The sequence below is a fragment of the Saccoglossus kowalevskii genome, chromosome 2 (assembly GCF_978046115.1).
Source record: "Saccoglossus kowalevskii chromosome 2, keSacKowa6.1, whole genome shotgun sequence".
Classification (NCBI taxonomy): Eukaryota; Metazoa; Hemichordata; class Enteropneusta; family Harrimaniidae; genus Saccoglossus; species Saccoglossus kowalevskii.
Genome location: NC_140642.1, coordinates 19617683 through 19638420, shown reverse-complemented (window position 1 = coordinate 19638420; position 20738 = coordinate 19617683). Strand labels below are relative to the sequence as shown.

The 20738-nt window shown below is 31.8% G+C and overlaps 2 protein-coding genes across 2 annotated transcripts; one reads left to right on the top strand and one right to left on the bottom strand.

Annotated features, from left to right (window-relative positions):
* Positions 1-1949: 1949 nt before the first annotated feature.
* On the bottom strand, positions 1950-4734 carry LOC144361500 (uncharacterized). Its single transcript, XM_078013473.2, has 2 exons — positions 4687-4734; positions 1950-2895 (listed from the first exon to the last, which is right to left on the bottom strand). Exon 2 carries the CDS (start codon positions 2882-2884, stop codon positions 2072-2074), a length of 813 nt encoding a protein of 270 aa, XP_077869599.1. The 5' UTR covers positions 2885-2895; positions 4687-4734; the 3' UTR covers positions 1950-2071.
* A 4423-nt stretch (positions 4735-9157) lies between these two features.
* LOC102805786 (two pore channel protein 1-like) lies at positions 9158-19825 on the top strand. Its single transcript, XM_006822764.3, has 11 exons — positions 9158-9406; positions 10386-10468; positions 13252-13372; positions 14955-15083; positions 15201-15317; positions 16504-16622; positions 17043-17144; positions 18096-18222; positions 18780-18981; positions 19160-19304; positions 19657-19825. The coding sequence occupies exons 1-11, from the start codon at positions 9158-9160 to the stop codon at positions 19823-19825; spliced, it is 1563 nt and encodes a 520-aa protein (XP_006822827.3).
* The last annotated feature ends 913 nt before the right edge of the window (positions 19826-20738 follow it).

Here is a 20738-nt window from a genome sequence, read left to right as displayed (position 1 = left end):
TTGTTTTGGAGATATAGGACGTAAAGATGGATGTAATAATGAAGTTCATACTTTTTGATTTTATATTACATATGCACTAGGATAGATTGTAAACTCTTCAATCAATTCTTTGATTCAACAGTTGATACCTACTGTGCGATGAATACTGGAGATGCTGATTTATCCGGCTCCTGGAGAGATCATTAATAGTCCATAAGGTGATTGAGTCAGCCTGAAGGACAGCTCGGCTAGAATAAATGGACAAAGCTTGCACCTTCCGATACTAAAACCAATAGAAAAAGAATATTACTTGAACAATTGACAAGAGTTCACCGAAGAGATACCATCACTAATGACAAGAACCAAGACAAGAACCCTAACTAATTGGCAACATGGTGTTGATGATAGATTTGGTATTCCTCAACATGGATGGCTTCTTATTTGTTTTCATTATATGGTACGAATTTTCTATCATAGAGAGATGGGAACAATGTGTTGAAGACATCAGATTTGTTAAAACCCTAAAGTGATTCTGGTATAATGAGATTGTGCTCTCATGAAGTGACTTGAACACTGTATTGTCAATCTGAAAGGTCATAGAATAGCCTCCCTGGATTCTCTATGAGTAGTTTCCTGAGCGTCTATTGGAAATGAAGAAAATGTGTAAAAAATAATGTCTTAACTGCTGGACAACCTGTCTTAAATCAAGCATGGAGGATGGGGATTGAGAGATATATAGTATGTGTTTGGTGTTGAAAACACCAAGTGTAGTAATACCACCAGTGGGGTCTAGCATAAACGATTACAAATTGACTATTGAAACAATGGTGGTAATGTGCATTCAATACACAATAAATGTTAGCCCTCTGCGAAGACACAGTAATATTACATAAAATATGCCAAATAGCATGTAAGCAGTAGTCATGGTTACAGCAAAGAAAATCACTTCAGAGTGCACTACTGAATGAGCTTGATAGAAGATAACAATATTATGCAGTCTCAATGTCCGTACAAATTGCATAATTATGCTACCCTGGATGCCTTATGATGCCCCCAAGGGTCGTACTAATACAAATCTCTTGTGATTATACCCATATTTATATAAAGTCTAATTAATACCCAAATAGTGGTAGTAATGTGTTCTAAAGTTTTGTTTTTGATATGGAGGCATTTACCATTGCAGCATTTGCTTGTCCTGTAGATGGTCTCGAACCATAAACCAGTTACAATATCCACTCGAACATTTCCTAAGTTTACCTTTGTCCTATACTAGTCTATGGTGGCAGATGACAAACAATCTGGCCAAGCACTGTACACAGACATTCTACTCCATGTTACAGGATTCATAATGGATGCAAAGCTAGGTCTTTGTTGAAATATTGGGTGATTTCACCAATGTATTGTAAATCACACAAGTGACATAGATAGTTTTACTAATATTGTCTTGTTTATTATTAAGATAAGTATTCCAGTAATGGTAAATTTAAATTGAGTAGTAAACTAAATAACATTAAATGGGAATAATATATCAATCGTAGATCAACAAAAGTCACACCAGCAACCAAAATACATAGGCAATACATTCTGAAACATGTTATTATAATACATGAACCCCCCCGATGTATGCAGTCAAAATATGTTTTGAAAAAAGTAAGCGCATTAATGTTCCATACGTGGCAGTCACCATATATCATTCTGACCAATAAATGGTTTTGTAAGACTACACAATGATGTTATATGAAATTATCTGTATTATAACAGTGTTATTATATTTCAATACAAGCTTATTATATTTGCCAACTTTTGAATGTTATAGCTGGTCATTCTCCACAAATCCCTTGTTTTGAAGAAAACAATCAATCTTAAAGAAGTTTGCATATGTACTACAGGGTCGGAACTACCAAATGAGCTGGAAAAAGGTATACCCCACAGGTAGGATCATTTATTTTGTCACACAGTCCGATAGAAAGCTATCCAGGGAGTTAAATTCAAATCAGAGTATACTGAAGTGATCATTAAATAATGAAATCAACTGAATGACATGGATACACAAACCAGATTACAATATTTTAAAGAATATTTTGAATGTAATTTATAACTTGAACTTCGTCATTTCATAGTATGGTTTCCTCGATTCTTCAATAAATGTTGTCAATTCCTTTGGAAGCTCCTCTCTGGCGTCTTTCAATGGTGTTTCTTGGGCCTCAAATGATGAACTGTCAATTGCTCGTTGAAATGAGTGAACAAAACCTTGTGTTGTCAGAATATCGGGCCAATGGCTGATGTTTCCAGGTTCCCACTTCAACATGGATTCATAGAAAGGAATTCCTGTTGCTCTACAGTACTTCTGTATCACTTCTCTTGGAGAGTTGACCAGGTCATCAGATTCAACGATGATTGGAGTCTGGCCAAGGTCATCCTTCACATACTTAAACAAATCATAAACAGGTTGTATATTACCTGATGTTGTTTTGCAAGTCTCTATCAAGTCACAGTCCCAGGCCTTCTCTTTTATTGATACCTTCAGTAGATTGTAGAAAGAAGGAACTGTTTTGATGGGGTCTCTGATCATGAAAGTATGGATGAACCCCTGTGGTAAGTACTTCTCATAGTCCTTTTTACCATTAAATCCATAAGGACCATCTTTGCATATGACAACTTCGTGATCCGGGTAATCTGCTTCAAGAGCTGATTTAACTTCCACCTTTTTATACCCTTTTATTGGCGGAACTGGTGATGTATATCTTCTCTCTTCCCCCAACCAAAAGCCCAAATAATAAGGTTCATGGAGTATTTTGAATGTTGGCACTGAAGCTAAAGACAATTCGAATGCAGTTGACCGTGTACGTGCATGAACCCAAACCATAACTCGTGTAGATGGATTTGCTTGGATGACAACTGCCATTGTTAAGTCATCTAATATAAAAAAAAATGAATGAACGAATGAATAAATTTCTACTTTTTAAAACTGGTTTACATTTTTACATAATGATGTATGTATATATGATGAGAACATTTAGTGCCATATGCAGTGTTAGGTTACGCATGCATTTTCATTGGGACTCCCTAGAATTAGGAATTTGCTTTTTTTATTTGGATAATTCGGACTGTGACAAACAAGTGACCTTATGTTAAAAGTAGGTCTGCTGTCTCAGTAGATTGTGTTCCAGTCAACAAAGTTGATCAGATCAGTGTAGGTTTAGACATAAGCTAAAGGTTATGTGTCGTGGTAATTGTTGTCACACTGAACGTTGCTGAAAAATCATAACTATGACAGGATGTGTGATTGTTACCATGGCGATTTGCAATTGCTATAACCGGGTTACAAATGTATCAGAGTAATCAAGCTGGTAGTTTCCAAGAAGAGAACAATATTTGCTAAAACAGGAAGTTTGAAATATAATTTCTAATAGAGAATCACCCATGGTTCCTGAAATTCAAGTATGAAAGCAATCACTCTGATAGTTTTTACGAAGAATTTAAAAATAATTTTCACCAAAAATTACAATAATATTTGCTACAAATAGAAAATTAAAGATCTTGTCACGGAATGAACAAATCAGATTTAGAGTTACACCCAACAAGCTACCTACATATCAGCACGTGAGGTACACATGAATATTTATGTTTTAAAATGGGGTGCTTTTATTGGAAAGGGGTTTCCAACTTTTCATACTATATATGTACTGTGTTTAGCGTCTTTTCTCGACTAATGATGCCAGAATTGTTAATACTTAATTGTGTGTCTAATACCTTTCAGCGGCTATTTTATTTTGAGTATTGCTGATCAACTGTGAAATGGAAGACTGTATAATTTACATAATCGTTCACCCAGTGATATTTCATGGGTATTTAATTGTACATTCGTGGTCATCCAATACAGCGGTTGACATATTAATAGTATTAACAGTAATAGCAATATTGCATGCATGTTTCAAATATAACGTTAAGGCAGGTTCGATTACATTATTTAAATATTATAAACGATGGTTATATATATTAAAGAAGGAATGTTAACTTTGATTCTGTATCATTAAGCACATTACACAAACTCAAGTATGAACAATGATGCAGATTCAACAATTATATTAAAAAACATAACCATATATATATATTATCGAGTTATTCTATATATCGAGTAAATCCTATGTACATTTACATAGTAATATGAAAACTACTATGAACCATATGTAAGTGTATTAATTTAGTCACTGTGAATGTACAAATGAGACACACATCGAACTTGTCCAAGCTGATTGTAAATTCATAATAAAAATGTTGAAGGCGCGTATCAACTACTTGTCGACGACAGATAATACGTTTGCTATCAATTTCCCCTCTTCTGTTATTATTTCTGTGATATATACATTTCTAGTGACTTGATCGGAATGATTTGTGAGCGTATGTACATAATTGAAAACAAATTGGCTTAACTTTCACACATTGTTAAAGGGCGGTGGTCGTCGCGCTGAGTTCTGTTCGATATGGAACTCATAGCAACGTACACTGCGCGTATAAAATACATTGTTTGTTGACATAAAATTCGAAGACGCGACCACCGCCCTTTACGACGTGACAGGAAACTATCCACAATATGTCAAGTGCCAATTGATTTACATGTCCTTATCTGTTTAAAAGATCACCAATGATTAGATTGTACGGTACAGTAAAGGTTAATGAAATGCTATGTGCTAGTAATCACAATACCTAATAATATGATAAGCCGTTGTATCCTATTCCCAGGGACGCCATTAAAATAAAGTGATTGAAAGTCGGTCAGGTCACATGACAACTGACACAAGCGCCCTCCCATGTTCAAGAAAGAAATTCATTGTTATATAGAAGGGTAGGAAATTTTACATGGATGACACACAAGCTTGTGCAAATGAAAGACTAACAATAACAACAAAAACAATTCGAAAACATTAAAAAACAAAAATAGTACATAGTCTCCGTATGTATCATTTTTAGTACTTCGACCTGTGCTTAGTCATTGAGCAGTGACCCAGCTAGATTCACTGGAAAGTGATCGATCATATAAGAAGAACAGACGAATTGGTCTTTCATTGGTTTACCTGCTGCTCTACTGGTACACTGAAGTTGATAATAATTTATACAGAAAATCTGAAAAGGAATAAATTATATTATACACGAGGTTTATAATAGAGCACGAAAGAGACTTATAGTATTCAATAGTGAAACCTCCGTAAATTGGTTAATTGAATAAATATTAGTATACAATATGCATAGGCACAGATTTGGCTCGGGAGGTTCGTTCGTTCGTTAAGGCTGCCATTTTGAACTCGATCTGCCAATCAAATAAAATAAATGGCAGTTTGATATTTTGAATTGGACTATGAAACGAATGCCTGTCACGGTGTGACATGGTGTATGTTTGAACTCATTTAAATGAAGAATATATAAAATAGTATTTAGCATCTATAGTGACGTCAAATCTTGTGCGACAACATTATATTGTTTCTCTGTGCAAATCTGGATCAGAAAATGATCTAACGAACCATAGGAGTATCATTATAACCAGTTGTCTAGGTAATCACTTTGCCAACATTCTCGTAATACGTTTCTCCTTAAAAAGAAAAGAATTGTAGAACAACTGATCGGATAAATAAATAATTATTGTCACAGCGGATTTACGACAAGATTGTCGCCAACACCTTTCAACACCCCCCTCCCAAAAAAATGATTGAAACTGAGACTATTCATGTTTAATGCATGCAGAGTACATTGTTAACTCCTTTGGAAATCACTAAAGGTCGTTTTTTCCACACAAAAAATACTAGCAAGATGTTTTTTTAATTTAACCACAAGGAACTACAATCAGTTACATTTTCTTATTCAGGGATTACTTCGAGCAACACAGGGTCTTTTAAATTTGAAATTAAAACGTTAATTGATAAATCAACGAAAGCTGTAAGTATTTGATTATATATAACGGAGCACAAGTCAAATGTCTATGTCACCAAGAATTTGACAGTATCATTAAACTTATATGTTTATAAAACATTAATGTCTGGAGTCCATATTCAGCAAAAACAATATAACCAATGACAAATTACAACATGCTTTATGAGAAATTGCATCTGAAATTCCGTTAAAAAAAATAGCGTGCATAGCGTAATTAGTGCAGTTAGAGATGAACTTCTTTCCTCTAATCACTTTTAATTAAGCTTGCACTACAAAGTAAAGCAATTTCACACCAAAAAGAAAAGATCACTTTTGTTTTATTCATTTTTAAAGGAAGTTGGAGACGAAGTACGCCACAACATACAGTGCAGACAACCAGATAGTCTTAAATATACTAGTAGGAAGAAATTCTTTAGAGAAATAAGTTTTCCAGAGTTTGAAAACAATAATAATAATTAAGCTTACTTATTAAGTGTTATTGGCACTCATTATATTATTAAATTTTCTAAATTTATTTATTTTATTGTGAAAATTTTGTAGTGTACAGACCATACTTTCATTATTCGGTGTAGTATCAATCACAAAATTACAAAACTGTTCTGCTATTTGCAAATTATTGCATTTGGTAATTAACATAACAAAATATATTCTATAATACAACTTTAATGTGACCGCTTTAGTCTAGTAATAATATCTTTATTAAATGATTGAAATGTGTTCACATTGTCCATATTAGTGATATTACTCTCATAAACAATAGAACTGCGCCATTTCACTACAATAACATTACCTTGCAAAACATAGTCCAAGATAAAATGGTTCGTATTTACGTTTTTACTGAAGTCTGACATTAATAAATATTTCGGATGTCACATACGTTTTTTCCCCACTTTTTGTAGTACGTTTTCAGATGTAACTACGGGAAAATGGCCGTGTGTAGTGAGACGATTGACCACAAAATTAAAGACTGCCTGTAGGAAGGAGTGATAAACAATCTGTAGTACTACTATGACGTTACGTTCGACTTCGTTCAGCCGTCCATAGTCGAACGCCCTCATACGCTTTATACGTAGTACTTATCAAAATGACCACGTTTTGAGCGCCATTGTCAACTTTTGGCACTATCTGCAAAATGGGTTAAATCTCGAACCTCAGTACTATCGTTACGGCTGGACGATGCCACCCCTGCAACTCGATAGCCACAGTATAATATCAATTAACAGAAGTCGACCAACAGACACGTAACTGAGGTTATAAAACTGGTAGTAGTCTCAAGAATACTGTCACTACTGTCTGTACAGCCGCTTTCTGTAGCAATAAGGGGTTGATCATTTCAGATTACGAGGGATAGCTGGGAGATATGCTGAAAATAATATTGCAAACTACTCGCCAAGAAACACGGCATGCAAACCAACCACCCCCAAGATTTCAAGTCGTTGACCTTTAAGATTACTTTGTTGACCAACTCCAATGCATTTAATTACAAATGACCCCGAATGACCCTCTCAAACTTGAGATGGATACACCCCTCGCATTGCAAATAAATCTAATCCACCCACATCAAAAGTATTAACGACCCAAGAACGATGTTTTTAATAACATATATTTTATAATAATATATAACAACAACAACCTTTATTGATATCGTATCCCTTCTGGGATCTAGATTAGAATACAATAAGGATATAAGGAACAATAAAATACATAAGTAACAATAATAATAAAAAAGAAATAAATAGTAATACTGTGAAAATATTATTATATAAATATTTTTTTGGTGTTATTTTGAGGCAGCTGGTAAATTGCTTTTCATGAAATTCTCTCTTTTATTGAAACAGTCGCTGATAAACTTGGCAATTGCTTGGACGGTTTCAGAATTTTTGTTATTGAGAAGTGCTTTCAGATTACCGGATAAGTTTACGTTTTCAAACAAAGCATCTCTTTCAAATTTGTACTGGTTACAATTGAAGAGGAAGTGTTCTTCATCTTCAATTTCAGTGGAGTCACAGACAGGGCATGTTCTATTTAAGACATCTATGTTGTGATATCGCCCAACTTCAATCTGAAGTATGTGGGCACTTATCCTCAGTTTAGTCATAGATGATCTGTGGATGGGGTTTTTAATAATTTCAAGGTATTTTTCAAGTGCAAAATCAGTTTTCAGCTGTCTGTAGGTACGAAGTTTATTTTTGTGATTAGTGCCTTTATTGTCATTATGCATTGTTTCTGTGCAGTGTTTCTCAAACATATTTTTTAGTTTTTTTGTAGCTAATGGGATAATACTGGTTTTTTCGCAAACATCACTAATTTCCAAAAGGTTCAGTAATTTTTTTATGCCTGTGGTCCAATTACTGACGTTTTCTTTGTCCAAATTGGTGCCAAGTTTGTAGGCCTCGGAGATCGGAGTGGTTTCATCCATATGTTTTATTTTCAGCCAGTAGTTAATCATACGTTTGATGCTTGAGATGATAAGTGGATATCTTCCCAGTTCAAGTAAACATGCCAAGTTTGTGGCTTTACAGTTTACTTGTAGTAGGTACTTGCACATTTTGTGATGTAATTTTTCCATAGGCAAGGATTGTTTAAACAAGTCTGTTGAGTGCATATTAATAATATCGCTTGCCCAGATTTCGCTACAGTAGAGTAAAATTGGTTTAACCATAGCATAAAACAATTTCAGATGTGTTTTGATTGGAATATTTGGGTCTGCATAGAGTAATTGTTTTAGTTTAAAAAGTGCCTTCATTGCTCTGTGACTAAGGTCTTCTTGAGCTCTGTTCAGTTTACCAGTAGCATTGATTTTAATATATATATATATATTATATATATGTATATAAATATCATATATATATATATATATATATATATATATGTATATAAATATCATTTTAAAACAAAATTCTTCCCTTCTTTGTTTAACTGCTGTCCCGTTGGTCACAGAGGCTCAGTTGTAATAAAACAACATTTAAAAGTTAGGCATTTTGTGTTAAGTGTGATAGCATTCCGAAGGTCACTCACACTGCCTGTGTGTACATTTAATAAATCACGTGATCTACGAGTACGTCCCATGTATCATGGCGTTATTTAGGGGGTGGATATGTACGATTTGCAGAGCTAGTGGATAACTATGGCGCTCCCGGTGCGGTCTCTAATTCTCATAGGAATGATGAAAACTTGAAAACACATTCTGAGCTGGTTATTCAGAATTTGTTGCAGCTACAGCACTTTTTAAAAGCCGCGGAATTTTATGACAATGGACAATAACAACACCGGCTACTTTGGGGGCGTTGCAAATGGAGTGATCAGCACTGATGTCAATACAAACTACGTCCATCATGTTCCCGTGGAAAATCGCATAGATGGAGGCGACTCATCCGAACCGGGTCCGTCAGACATCTGTATACGAGACAGAATAGTGACTTACGATACGGATACACAGGCCGTTGATATCGATGTGGTTGCTGCAGACGATAGAACGATTAAAACGCCGATAACAGAATTGGTAAGATATCGATCACATTCCCGTTAAATTAAATTATTTCCAAATAAATATACATATATGATTAGCTGTCGACTATTTTTCATCTGCGTTGTTTTGTTATAATTCCAGGATGATTTCGGTGTGCAGAGTTTATTTGTGGCTATTAAATGTTGCCGTTTTTATTGATTATATCTCTGTCTGATTTGTATTCATGGTTTTATTCTGAATTCCCCAAAAGGCTTACCCGCGAGTTTCCGTTACCCCATTACTTACATTTTAAATATTATACACAAATCACGTAAAATACTATTGATTTTATATCTGGACACGTTCTACTGGTTTTATTCAAGTTGTTTTTGATAATTAATACCAGTATATGTGTCTGTTTGGACCGGGGCTGCAAACCAACCATACTTATGTACTACGGCGTACTGGCATAGAACTCCGATAACATTCTCTCCTTGGTCAGAGGTCAACCTTAGTATGCAAATAACTATAAATTGCGCTGTTGATATTGTCCATGTGTGTGTGTTTGCATAGTTCAAACGAAATTCAAAAACAGTAGCAAATACACTTCGACAAATTGTTAAAACGAGGATATAAATATATACACTCCCATATTTTATTTTCTTAAAAAAAACACCACAAAATAAACAAGATATTGCTTGCAAATCAGTCATATAATGCTGCAAATCTGCAAAAACACCTGCCTCCAAATTCAGAGTAGATTGCTGGTATTGAGTGATTACAATTTTAATACAACCTATATGGTTATGTTCAAATGCCAAAATCAAAATTTTTCACTATTTACAACATAAACCCTGCATAATGATTACCACATCTCATATTTATTTCGACAAAGACCTGTAATCAATGATTACCTTGTGTCCATCATTTGATCCAAAATTGTAAAAATATTATTGAAACACACAGTAATTTACAAAATAGAAATTATGGTGCTCAAGGATAAATATGTAATAATTATTAGTTTTCTCTTTAGGATATATTTTTAGCCGGTATTTTAGTGACTGATGCCATAAATGCCAGACATGGGTATTTTAAACATGGTGAAAACGAATTGAGGTATGTACATGTGATATATGACATATATACAACATTTGCTCCATGTCTGTCATTTATATACTTGAATGCATTACTAATAAAGCTTATATTACACGTTTTTGAAAATATTTGCCCAATCAATATATTATGTGCCGCCTATTTAGGTACTCTGATTTGTGTACACTCATGAAATGAGGAGTCACTGGCTCATCACCTAGGGATGTTTCATTGTTATACACAGGAAGGTATATTCATTGTTCTGAGGGGGTATGTCAATAGAACTGATAGTGAATAATCACACAATGTGCTGACAGAAGTCAAGGTTATAATCTATTCATGTATCTATTATTTTTAATATCATCATAAATGTGACAAACTTTATTATTTTTTTTCTCTCATTATAATATATTTTATTCATTCATACCATTGGCCATAGGCCATAATGTACACACTTAAATATAACACAAATAAATAAATAAATAAATAAATAAATAAATAAATAAATAAATAAATAAATAAATAAATAAATAAATAAATAAATAAATAAATAAATAAATAAATAAATAAATAAATAAATAAATAAATCGTTTGACAAGAATAACCACTACTACTACTTGTCTGAATTTCTTCTCTCATTTAGATCTTGACTATTCTACAAAGTACATAAATTAATGAAAGTACAATAAAGCAAGTCAATAAATAAAGGACATTGATTACTCAAAGTACAATAAATATCAATTAGTAAAAGTACAATAGAGTATATCAATTAATAAAAGTACAATAGAGTATATCATTTAATAAAAGTACAATAGAGTATATCAATTAATAAAAGTACAATAGAGTATATCAATCAATAAAAGTACAATAGAGTATATCAATTAATAAAAGTACAATAGAGTATATCAATTAATAAAGTACAATAGAGTATATCAATTAATAAAAGTACAATAGAGTATATCATTTAATAAAAGTACAATAGAGTATATCATTTAATAAAAGTACAATAGAGTATATCAATTAATAAAAGTACAATAGAGTATATCAATTAATAAAAGTACAATAGAGTATATCAATTAATAAAAGTACAATAGAGTATATCAATTAGTAAAAGTACAATAGAGTATATCAATTAGTAAAAGTACAATAGAGTATATCAATTAATAAAAATACACTAGAGTATATCAATTAATAAAAGTATAATAGAGTATATCATTCAATAAAAATACAATAGAGTATATCAATTAATAAAAGTACAATAGAGTATATCAATTAGTAAAAGTACAATAGAGTATATCAATTAATAAAAGTACAATAGAGTATATCAATTAATAAAAGTACAATAGAGTATATCAATTAATAAAAGTACAATAGAGTATATCAATTAATAAAAGTACAATAGAGTATATCAATTAGTAAAAGTACAATAGAGTATATCATTTAGTAAAAGTACAATAGAGTATATCAATTAGTAAAAGTACAATAGAGTATATCAATTAGTAAAAGTACAATAGAGTATATCATTTAGTAAAAGTACAATAGAGTATATCAATTAGTAAAAGTACAATAGAGTATATCAATTAATAAAAGTACAATAGAGTATATCAATTAATAAAAGTACAATGGAGTATATCATTTAATAAAAGTACAATAGTGTATACTGTAAAGGGGTTAATTATTCACTGGGTTTTAATTTAGCTTTATTTCGCCGACTGGAAAATGCGCTAAATTAAAACCCAGTGAATATGTAAAATTTAGCATAGAACACATTATCTAAATGATAAAACCGTGAATTTAAAACCTATTGAATATGCCTGAAATGGTAAATCAGCGAAATTTAAACCCAGTGAAAATTAGTCATTTTACAGTATCAATTAATAAAAGTACACTTGAGTATATCAATTAATAAGAGTGTAATACAGTATATCAATTAGTAAAAGTACAATAGAGTATATCAATTAGTAAAAGTACAATAGAGTATATAAATTAGTAAAAGTACAATTGAGTATATCATTTAGTAAAAGTACAATAGAGTATATCAATTAGTAAAAGTACAATAGAGTATATCAATTAATAAAAGTACAATAGAGTATATCAATTAATAAAGTACAATAGAGTATATCAATTAATAAAAGTATAATAGAGTATATCATTTAATAAAAGTACAATAGAGTATATCATTTAATAAAGTACAATAGAGTATATCAATTAATAAAAGTACAATAGAGTATATCAATTAATAAAAGTACAAGAGAGTATATCATTTAATAAAAGTACAATAGAGTATATCAATTAATAAAAGTACAATAAATTATATCATTTAATAAAAGTACAATAGAGTATATCAATTAATAAAAGTACAATAGAGTATATCAATTAGTAAAAGTACAATAGAGTATATCATTTAATAAAGGTACAATAGAGTATATCAATTAATAAAAGTACAATAGAGTATATCAATTAATAAGAGTGTAATAGAGTATATCAATTAATAAAAGTACAATAGAGTATATCAATTAATAAGAGTGTAATAGAGTATATCAATTATTAAAAGTACAATAGAGTATATCAATTAATAAAAGTACAATAGAGTATATCAATTAATAAGAGTGTAATAGAGTATATCAATTATTAAAAGTACAATAGAGTATATCAATTACCTTAGTACAAGTATGAGCCATAACACAATGATTATATATGTGATAGATATTTTAACATCATATTGCAGTACGTTATAATATTCCTACCCTAGTACTTTCCCTAAATTTTCTAACAAGAATTAAAAGTTTTTTTTTTAATCTTTTTAGGCTGTATTATCTATATCATCATTGGATATTGAGATGGATAATATATTTTTTTATTGCAATTATCCTAAGTTTAGCATTGTTTGAATATCCAGCTGCTACTGACGTGATGTTACCATACTGGGTAAGTATTGAAATATCACTATGATGAACACACAGTACATCTATTATTTCGTTTTTTATTAGCTCCACTGTTGACTTAGTCAAGCGGAGCTTATTATATGAGTGATTGTCCATCGGCGTTCGTCCTCCGTCATCCGTCGTCATCCCTGTCAACTTTTTAGCTCTGCTGTCGACTTTGTCGAGCGGAGCTTATCATATGAGTGATTGTCCGTCGTCGTCCGGTGTCGTCCGTCGGCCTCCGTCGTCCGTGTCAATGTTTTACTTTTTAGCTCCGCTGTCGACTTTGTCGAGCGGAGGCTATCATATGAGTGATTGTCCGGCGGCGTCCGGCGTCCGGCGTTCGTGTCAATGTTTTACTTATTCGACTTCTTCTTGAAAACTACAAGCCTGAATGCTTTGATACTTGGTGTATATGTACCTTGGGTAGACCTCTCTCAGATTTGTTCATTTCATGATCATATCTTCAATTTTCTAATTTTGCTGAATATTTTTGTAATTTTTGGTAAAAAGTGATATTTTCGACTTCTTGTTAAAAACCAAAAATTCAATTGCTTTCATATTACATATATAAATACTACATGTAGACCTTTCTCAGATTTGTTCATTTTGTGATGATATCTTCAAGTCTCTAATTTTGGTGAATATTTTTGTCATTTTTGGTAAAAAGTGATATTTTTTCGACTTTTTGTTAAAAACTGTAAGTCCGATTGCTTTGATATTACATATATAGGTACTACATGTGGACCTCTCTCAGATTTGTTCATTTTGTGATGATATCTTCAATTCTCTAATTTTGGTGAATATTTTTGTAATTTTTGGTAAAAAGTGATATTTTCGACTTCTTGTTAAAAACCAAAAATTCAATTGCTTTGATATTACATATATAGATACTACATGTAGACCTTTCTCAGATTTGTTCATTTTGTGATGATATCTTCAATTCTCTTACTTTTGGTGAATATTTTTGTCATTTTTGATAGAAAGTGATATTTTCGTCTTCTTGTTAAAAAATGTAAGTCCGATTGCTTTGATACTATACATATTGTTCATTTTCTAATGATGTCTTCAGTTCTTTAATTGAAATGTGCTTTGCTAACAGCGGAGCTATCTCAGCTGATAGGCTGCTTGTTACTTTTTCAACTTCTTGAAAACTGTATGTATATACCTTGCGATTTTATATTTGTTTATTTCATGATAATATCTTCAATTCTCTAATTTTGGTGAATATTTTTGTAATTTTTGGTAAAAAGTGATATTTTCGACTTCTTGTTAAAAACCACAAGTCTTATTGATTTGATATTATACATATAGGTACTACATGTGGACTGCTCCCAGATTTGTTCACTTCGGGATGATATCTTTGATTCTCTAATTTTGAGAAGTGTATTATAAACTTTTACAATAGGCTCCTTGGCAGAGATAGTATGTCATATTTCAAATTGTAGGCTGGGGATATATACTGAAAAAATAATATATTGTTAATGATGGGGTTCTTTTTGTAATGATGCACCATATGTTTCAATTGATTTTAGCAAACTTGTTAGGATACAAAATAACAAACTGAACTGTTGTCATTTTTGTAGTCCACGATGATGCTAGAATTAGTATGTATTGCAGCATTCATTGGCCGATTAGTTCACTCAAAACTATTTACATCTGGCGTTATTTGGTGGAGTGACTGGAAGAATCTTACGGTCATTATAGCTATAGCTGTAAGTAAATATATTTGTTTATGTATACTTATTTATAAATTACTACTATGGTATATTCCAACACAGTTTAATGTCTCATAATGCTATGATTTTCTTTTTCATTCTTCCTGTTTCTAGTTAACGTTCGTAGATATGGTGTTATATATAGTTTTCACAGAAAATGGTATTTACATGGTGAGATGGTCTCGTCTTTTTCGTCCACTTTACTTAATCAACATCACTCACAACAGACAGGTTGGTATCAATCAAAACACAGGCTCTGCTTTTGTTTTTGTATTCATTAGCAACCAATCAGAAGCTTTGAAAGACAAATACAAGAGAATTGATGTCTTGGAAAACAAGCCATGCATGGCACAGTCCCCGTTAGTTATCGAATTTAAGTATATAGTTGATAAGATATATATATGTCAGGAATATGATTATGATGACTGTTCAAACATTATAATGATTGACATTTGTATCTTATCGTCAAATGAGTATTGCGAAATATTGCTCCGGAACAGCATTAATTCAAACAAAATCAGCCATTTTGAATACATGTATAATGAATATATGAAATTCGAACATAATCAGTCAAAGCATGTCAGAGATATGGCTCTAGAAGCCAATTCATTAAAACAAATTGGCCGCTAGTCAGCTATTCTGAATTCAATCTGAAAAATAAAATGACATGCATCAGGAACCGTAATGTCTAATGCATGTACCAAGTTTGAACAAAAGCCATCCATAAATGGCAGAAATGCTTGATATTTGATGATTTTTTAGCACAAAAATGGCCACCATTCGGCCATTTTTAATAGGGTCATCAAACTATATATATATATATCTATAACATGATGTATAATCAATATTTAAAATTTGAACATAATCAGTCAAGGCAAGTCAGAGATATGGCACTAGAAGCACACTCATTAAAACAAAATGGCAGCCAGTCGGCCATTTTGAATCTTATCTGAAAAAACAAAATGATATGCATCAAGGTCCTATAATGTTCAATGTATATACCATGTTTGAACAAAATGCATCAGTAAACAGCCCAAAAATGCTTGATTTTGATGATTTTTTAGCACAAAAATAGCCACCATTCGGCCATCTTGAATCAGATCGTGAAACAAATTGATGTGCATATGTATAATATCATGTATGATGTATGTGTGAAGTTTGATTGTGATTGGTCCTGGCAATACTAAGATAAAGGTCCGGACGCACACACGCATGCACGCACACACGAACACACGGACGCATGGAGGTCAAAACATAAGTCCATGTTTTCGGACTGCGTCCGAACGAGGACTAATAAAAAAAATAGTGGAGATGCCATTGGTTCATAGAATAGGCATCCATGATTACTTTCAAGACAATTTTTTCTCATGAACTCTATAGACTATTTGTGATGTATATTGCTGTCTCTCTCTTCTAGATGCGGCGTGCCTTTCGTAATATTCGAAGAACTCTTCCTGATATTTGTGTAGTTTTGATCTTATATCTTTTATTAGTTGCTTTATTTGCTTTAATGGCACTCAAGATGTTTGAAAATAGGTAAGTTCACATAATATAAATAGGTCACATGGTGTCAGGTTAGCTTTGGAAAGCATGTTATTGTATTCATGTTTGTGTTACTGTAAACCAATTAATTATTCACTAAGTTTTAATTTTGCTTTTTTTGCTGATGAGTAAAATTCACTAAATTAAATCTACGTGAAAAAGTAAAATAACAATAAACACATTGTTTCCTTGATAAATTTGTGAAATTAAAACACAGTAAATATGCTCAAAACATCAAAATAATGTCAGTGAAAATAAATCGGTTGAAAGTATTAACTTTCAGATATATATTCATTATAATTCCCTGATTCAAGGTTTCCAATACCCTCGGTATACTGAGTTCATTCTAAGTCTTTGTCTTCTGTGATGACTTATAATAAGGTTACACAAAACCCTTTTTTTTTTTAATTTTAGAAATTTGAAACACAGAAGTGGTGAACCTTACATGTCTGATTACTGGGATAATTACTATGCATTGTATATATATGTGACTACAGCCAATAGTCCCGATGTTATGTGAGTAAACCTCATCCAATGTTAATTAACCTTTTTACCACCAGACTTTCTTATCCAATTTTTCTGCACTTTTTAGCTTCGCTGTCGACTTTGTCTACCGGAGCTTATCATATGAGTGATTGTCCGTCTTTGTCATTGTCCATGTCAATGTTTTACTTTTTCGACTTCTTCTTGAAAACCACAAGCCTGATTGCTTTGATACTTGGTTTATATGTACCTTGGGTAGACCTCGCTCAAATTTGTTCAATTTATAATGAAATCTTTAGTTCTAATTTTGATGAATATTTTTGTCATTTTTGGTGAAAAGTGATATTTTTGAATTCTTGTTGAAAACAGCAAGTCTACACATTGTTCATTTTCTAATGTTATCTTCTGTTCTTTAATTGAAATGTGCATTGCTAACAGCAGAGCTATCTCAGCTGAGAGGCTGCTTGTTTCTTTATTTCTTCAATATTTGTGGGAATGAACCTTAATTTTGGAGCCAACAGACAAATTTTGATTCAATTTTCAGTTTTTACTTAAAACATTTGGCTATTTTTTATTTGTTCCAAACTTCGTTTGGAAAGTGCAGACTATAAACAGGACTATTTTGTGAATTTGTGATAAAAAAAGGGAACTGGTTGTAAAAAAAGTTAAAATCACTTTGAATTCCATTTACCTGTATCATTGTCTCAAACTACATTTAAAAGCCATGTTGTAAGATCTTGGCATGTGCTGTATATTTGAATTGCTCATGTTTATAGAAAGATCAATACTGTAGTTGCATTCACATTTTTTCACTCGACTTGTGCCAACTCATGCCCTTATTCATTGATCTGTTAATTGATCAAAACAAGTTTTGTGATGATGAACATGTTCACTGCTACTACTATTTAGTAATAGGGAATGCCTTCTTCTTTCTAGATATTGTTTTTTTATTGTATATTTGATAATTTGTTTATTTTTTTTCAGGATGCCTGCATATGACCACAACTACTGGTTCTGTTTATTTTTTATTGCATATTTGATAATTTGTTATTACATATTCATGAGTGTTATTTTAGCCGTCATTTACAACAATTACAGAAAACACCTCAAGGTATGAATTGGTCTTGGTACAGAGAAAATGTTGGAGACTTTTCACATTTGAGTAATTTTTATGAAATATAAATGAAGTATCAGTTTCCCATACAGTTACTTTTACAGAGCCAGATTCTTATCCAATCTGATTAAAATCCGATGTAGGTATGAGGCTCCAATTTTTTTTTTTTTAAATATTTTTTTTTTTTTTTTATATATAACCCTTTATATTATATTTATTTGTATTTTAGTTTGAATAAGTCGATTTTTTTGGTTTTTCTTGCCGTTAATCAGTTCTTAGAAAATTGTGTCCCACTCGCCTCTAACTTGTAATAATGATTACGGTACTCATGTGGTTTGGTGTCCGTATATTATTGAATATAAACTGAAAGAGCTCCATTTATGATATTACATCAGTTTCAAATGCACATGAATATTGAACGACATACAAAACAAATATTAATCATGTTATTTGTGTTGTGTTCACACAAATTTATAAACAATATCGGCTAAAACATTAAGAGACTTGGACCTCTATGATGCTGTTTACAGTTTTAATTTTTCATTCTATTGCAGACAGAAGTGAAAAAATCTGTTTTCCAAAGGAGGCGTCTACTTTCTAAAGCATTTAATATTCTTAAAGTCAAGATCAATGGTTGTTTTGTTTGCACTATGGGTCATTTTCAAGCTATCATGAAGCATGTCTGCCCAAAAGCAAGTCCAGATCGAATAAATCTGCTATGGAACGTTCTAGATGAACTTGATAATAAATATATAAGTATGAGATTTATTTACTTTTAAATTTTGTTTGTTCTTGTTGATATATCAATTATATTTATGAACATATACTTTTGTTTTTATTAACTTATACTTTCGTTTTTAAACATTATGTCTATAGAGGGCGCTGCACTTTTACAATCATTAAAGTTTAATATGTTCTACATGTGTATTCACAGAAAAGAAGGAATTTCTAAAATTGTACGATCTATTGAATGTACCTCTTCTGGAAGAAAAAGATCAAAAAACATTTCTAGAGAGAACTGTGCCATCTTTCTATTTATCTAGACCGAGCCTTTTGATTCAACGTATGGTGGTACACAAGTGAGTATGAATATCTAACTTTAAACACGCGAATCACTGACATTTGTCTGTTGCGGTAGAATGTTATGTATCATTCAATGTTCTGAGAATGAAAAAAATGAGGGGAAAAAAGTGTTACAAAATTAAGAAATTGAACACAAGTCATCAACTTTTGTTTGCTGTCTCAAAAAAAGGGCAATAATGAACAATTTTGGAATCCACAATTCATGAAAACAATCAGATTTATCAGAACATACCGAGATTTTTCATCTCATATTAAGTAACAAGATTTTGTTACCATTGGTGAACTTTAATATTTGTCAATACTTGACACTGCATGTACAATGACTCTGACTATGGTTTTATGTTTCAGAGCTTTCCATTGGGTGTTTGATGCACTTATTATCATTAATGCTGTGTTTATAGCATTTAGCATTGAGGAATCGGAATGGTTCTTCCTGACAATCTTCTCCATAGAAATCTTTCTAAAACTTTACACTATGGGACACAAGGAATTCTTCCGCAGAGCTTGGAATATGTGAGTAGTTTTTTTCTGTGAATACAGTATTTGTAATTTTATAGTGTAACCTACAGTTACATAACAGCATTCTTTTGTTTGTTACAGGACTGTATTTTAAGAAAACTGGCCTCATAATTTTTCAAAAATCAATATTTTTTAAGAAATTTTGTCACTTTTTGAAAAAATCAGCTTTTTGAAATAATTCAGATATGGTATATTATCTCCACCATAGGAACCAATGGTAAAAACATTATGATACTGACAAAATAGTCGTCATTCACTAATTAAAGTGAAAATTATTATTTTCCCGAAAAATAGGATGTGACCCTAAACTTTCATAAAAGGCGGTGGTCGTCACGCCACGCATGCCTAAGATATGGGTCTCCGGCATATGAACAAAGATGGCGACTTTGACTGTTGCATAGACCAACATGTAAAAACTTTACCACACGCTAACTAGGTAATGTTGTTGCTGAGGAGCCACCGACTTTAATTAGTGCACATCACGCCAAGGTCAAAAATTATACTCATGATTTCCAGTAAAAGAGTGCTTTGGATTGTTGGATATTCAATGTTTATCAACAAAAATGTCACACATGCGTGGCACGACGACCACCACTTATTTTGATATATACTTATTTTGATCGTAGTACAATTTATTGCAAAATTATTCTGGGGATTTCAGTTATGAGTTGACTTCTACTATAAAGATGCATTATGGGTAAAAACATATACTGTAAAATACTTTAATTTAGCTGAAATTAATTTTCGCTGAAAAGACTTTTTAAGTGTTTTGTATGGAATTTATTTTCACCGATTTTTGACGAGTTGAATAAAAAATATAGAAAAAAAGGTATATTCGCTGGATTTTATTTTCACTGAATCATTCCTTCAGCGAAAATAACCAAAATGAAGTGTTGTACAGTATTCTACAG

What these genes read in the sequence shown, in the direction of transcription:
- LOC144361500 (XM_078013473.2), bottom strand. Translation starts at nt 2,884, where the DNA reads ATGGCAGTTGTCATCCAAGCAAATCCATCTACACGAGTTATGGTTTGG.
- LOC102805786 (XM_006822764.3), top strand. Translation starts at nt 9,158, where the DNA reads ATGGACAATAACAACACCGGCTACTTTGGGGGCGTTGCAAATGGAGTG. An exon ending in ACGTGATGTTACCATACTGG is followed by an intron (nt 13,373 to 14,954) that starts GTAAGTATTGAA and finishes TCATTTTTGTAG; the next exon opens with TCCACGATGATGCTAGAATT. An exon ending in GCCAATAGTCCCGATGTTAT is followed by an intron (nt 17,145 to 18,095) that starts GTGAGTAAACCT and finishes ATTTTTTTTCAG; the next exon opens with GATGCCTGCATATGACCACA.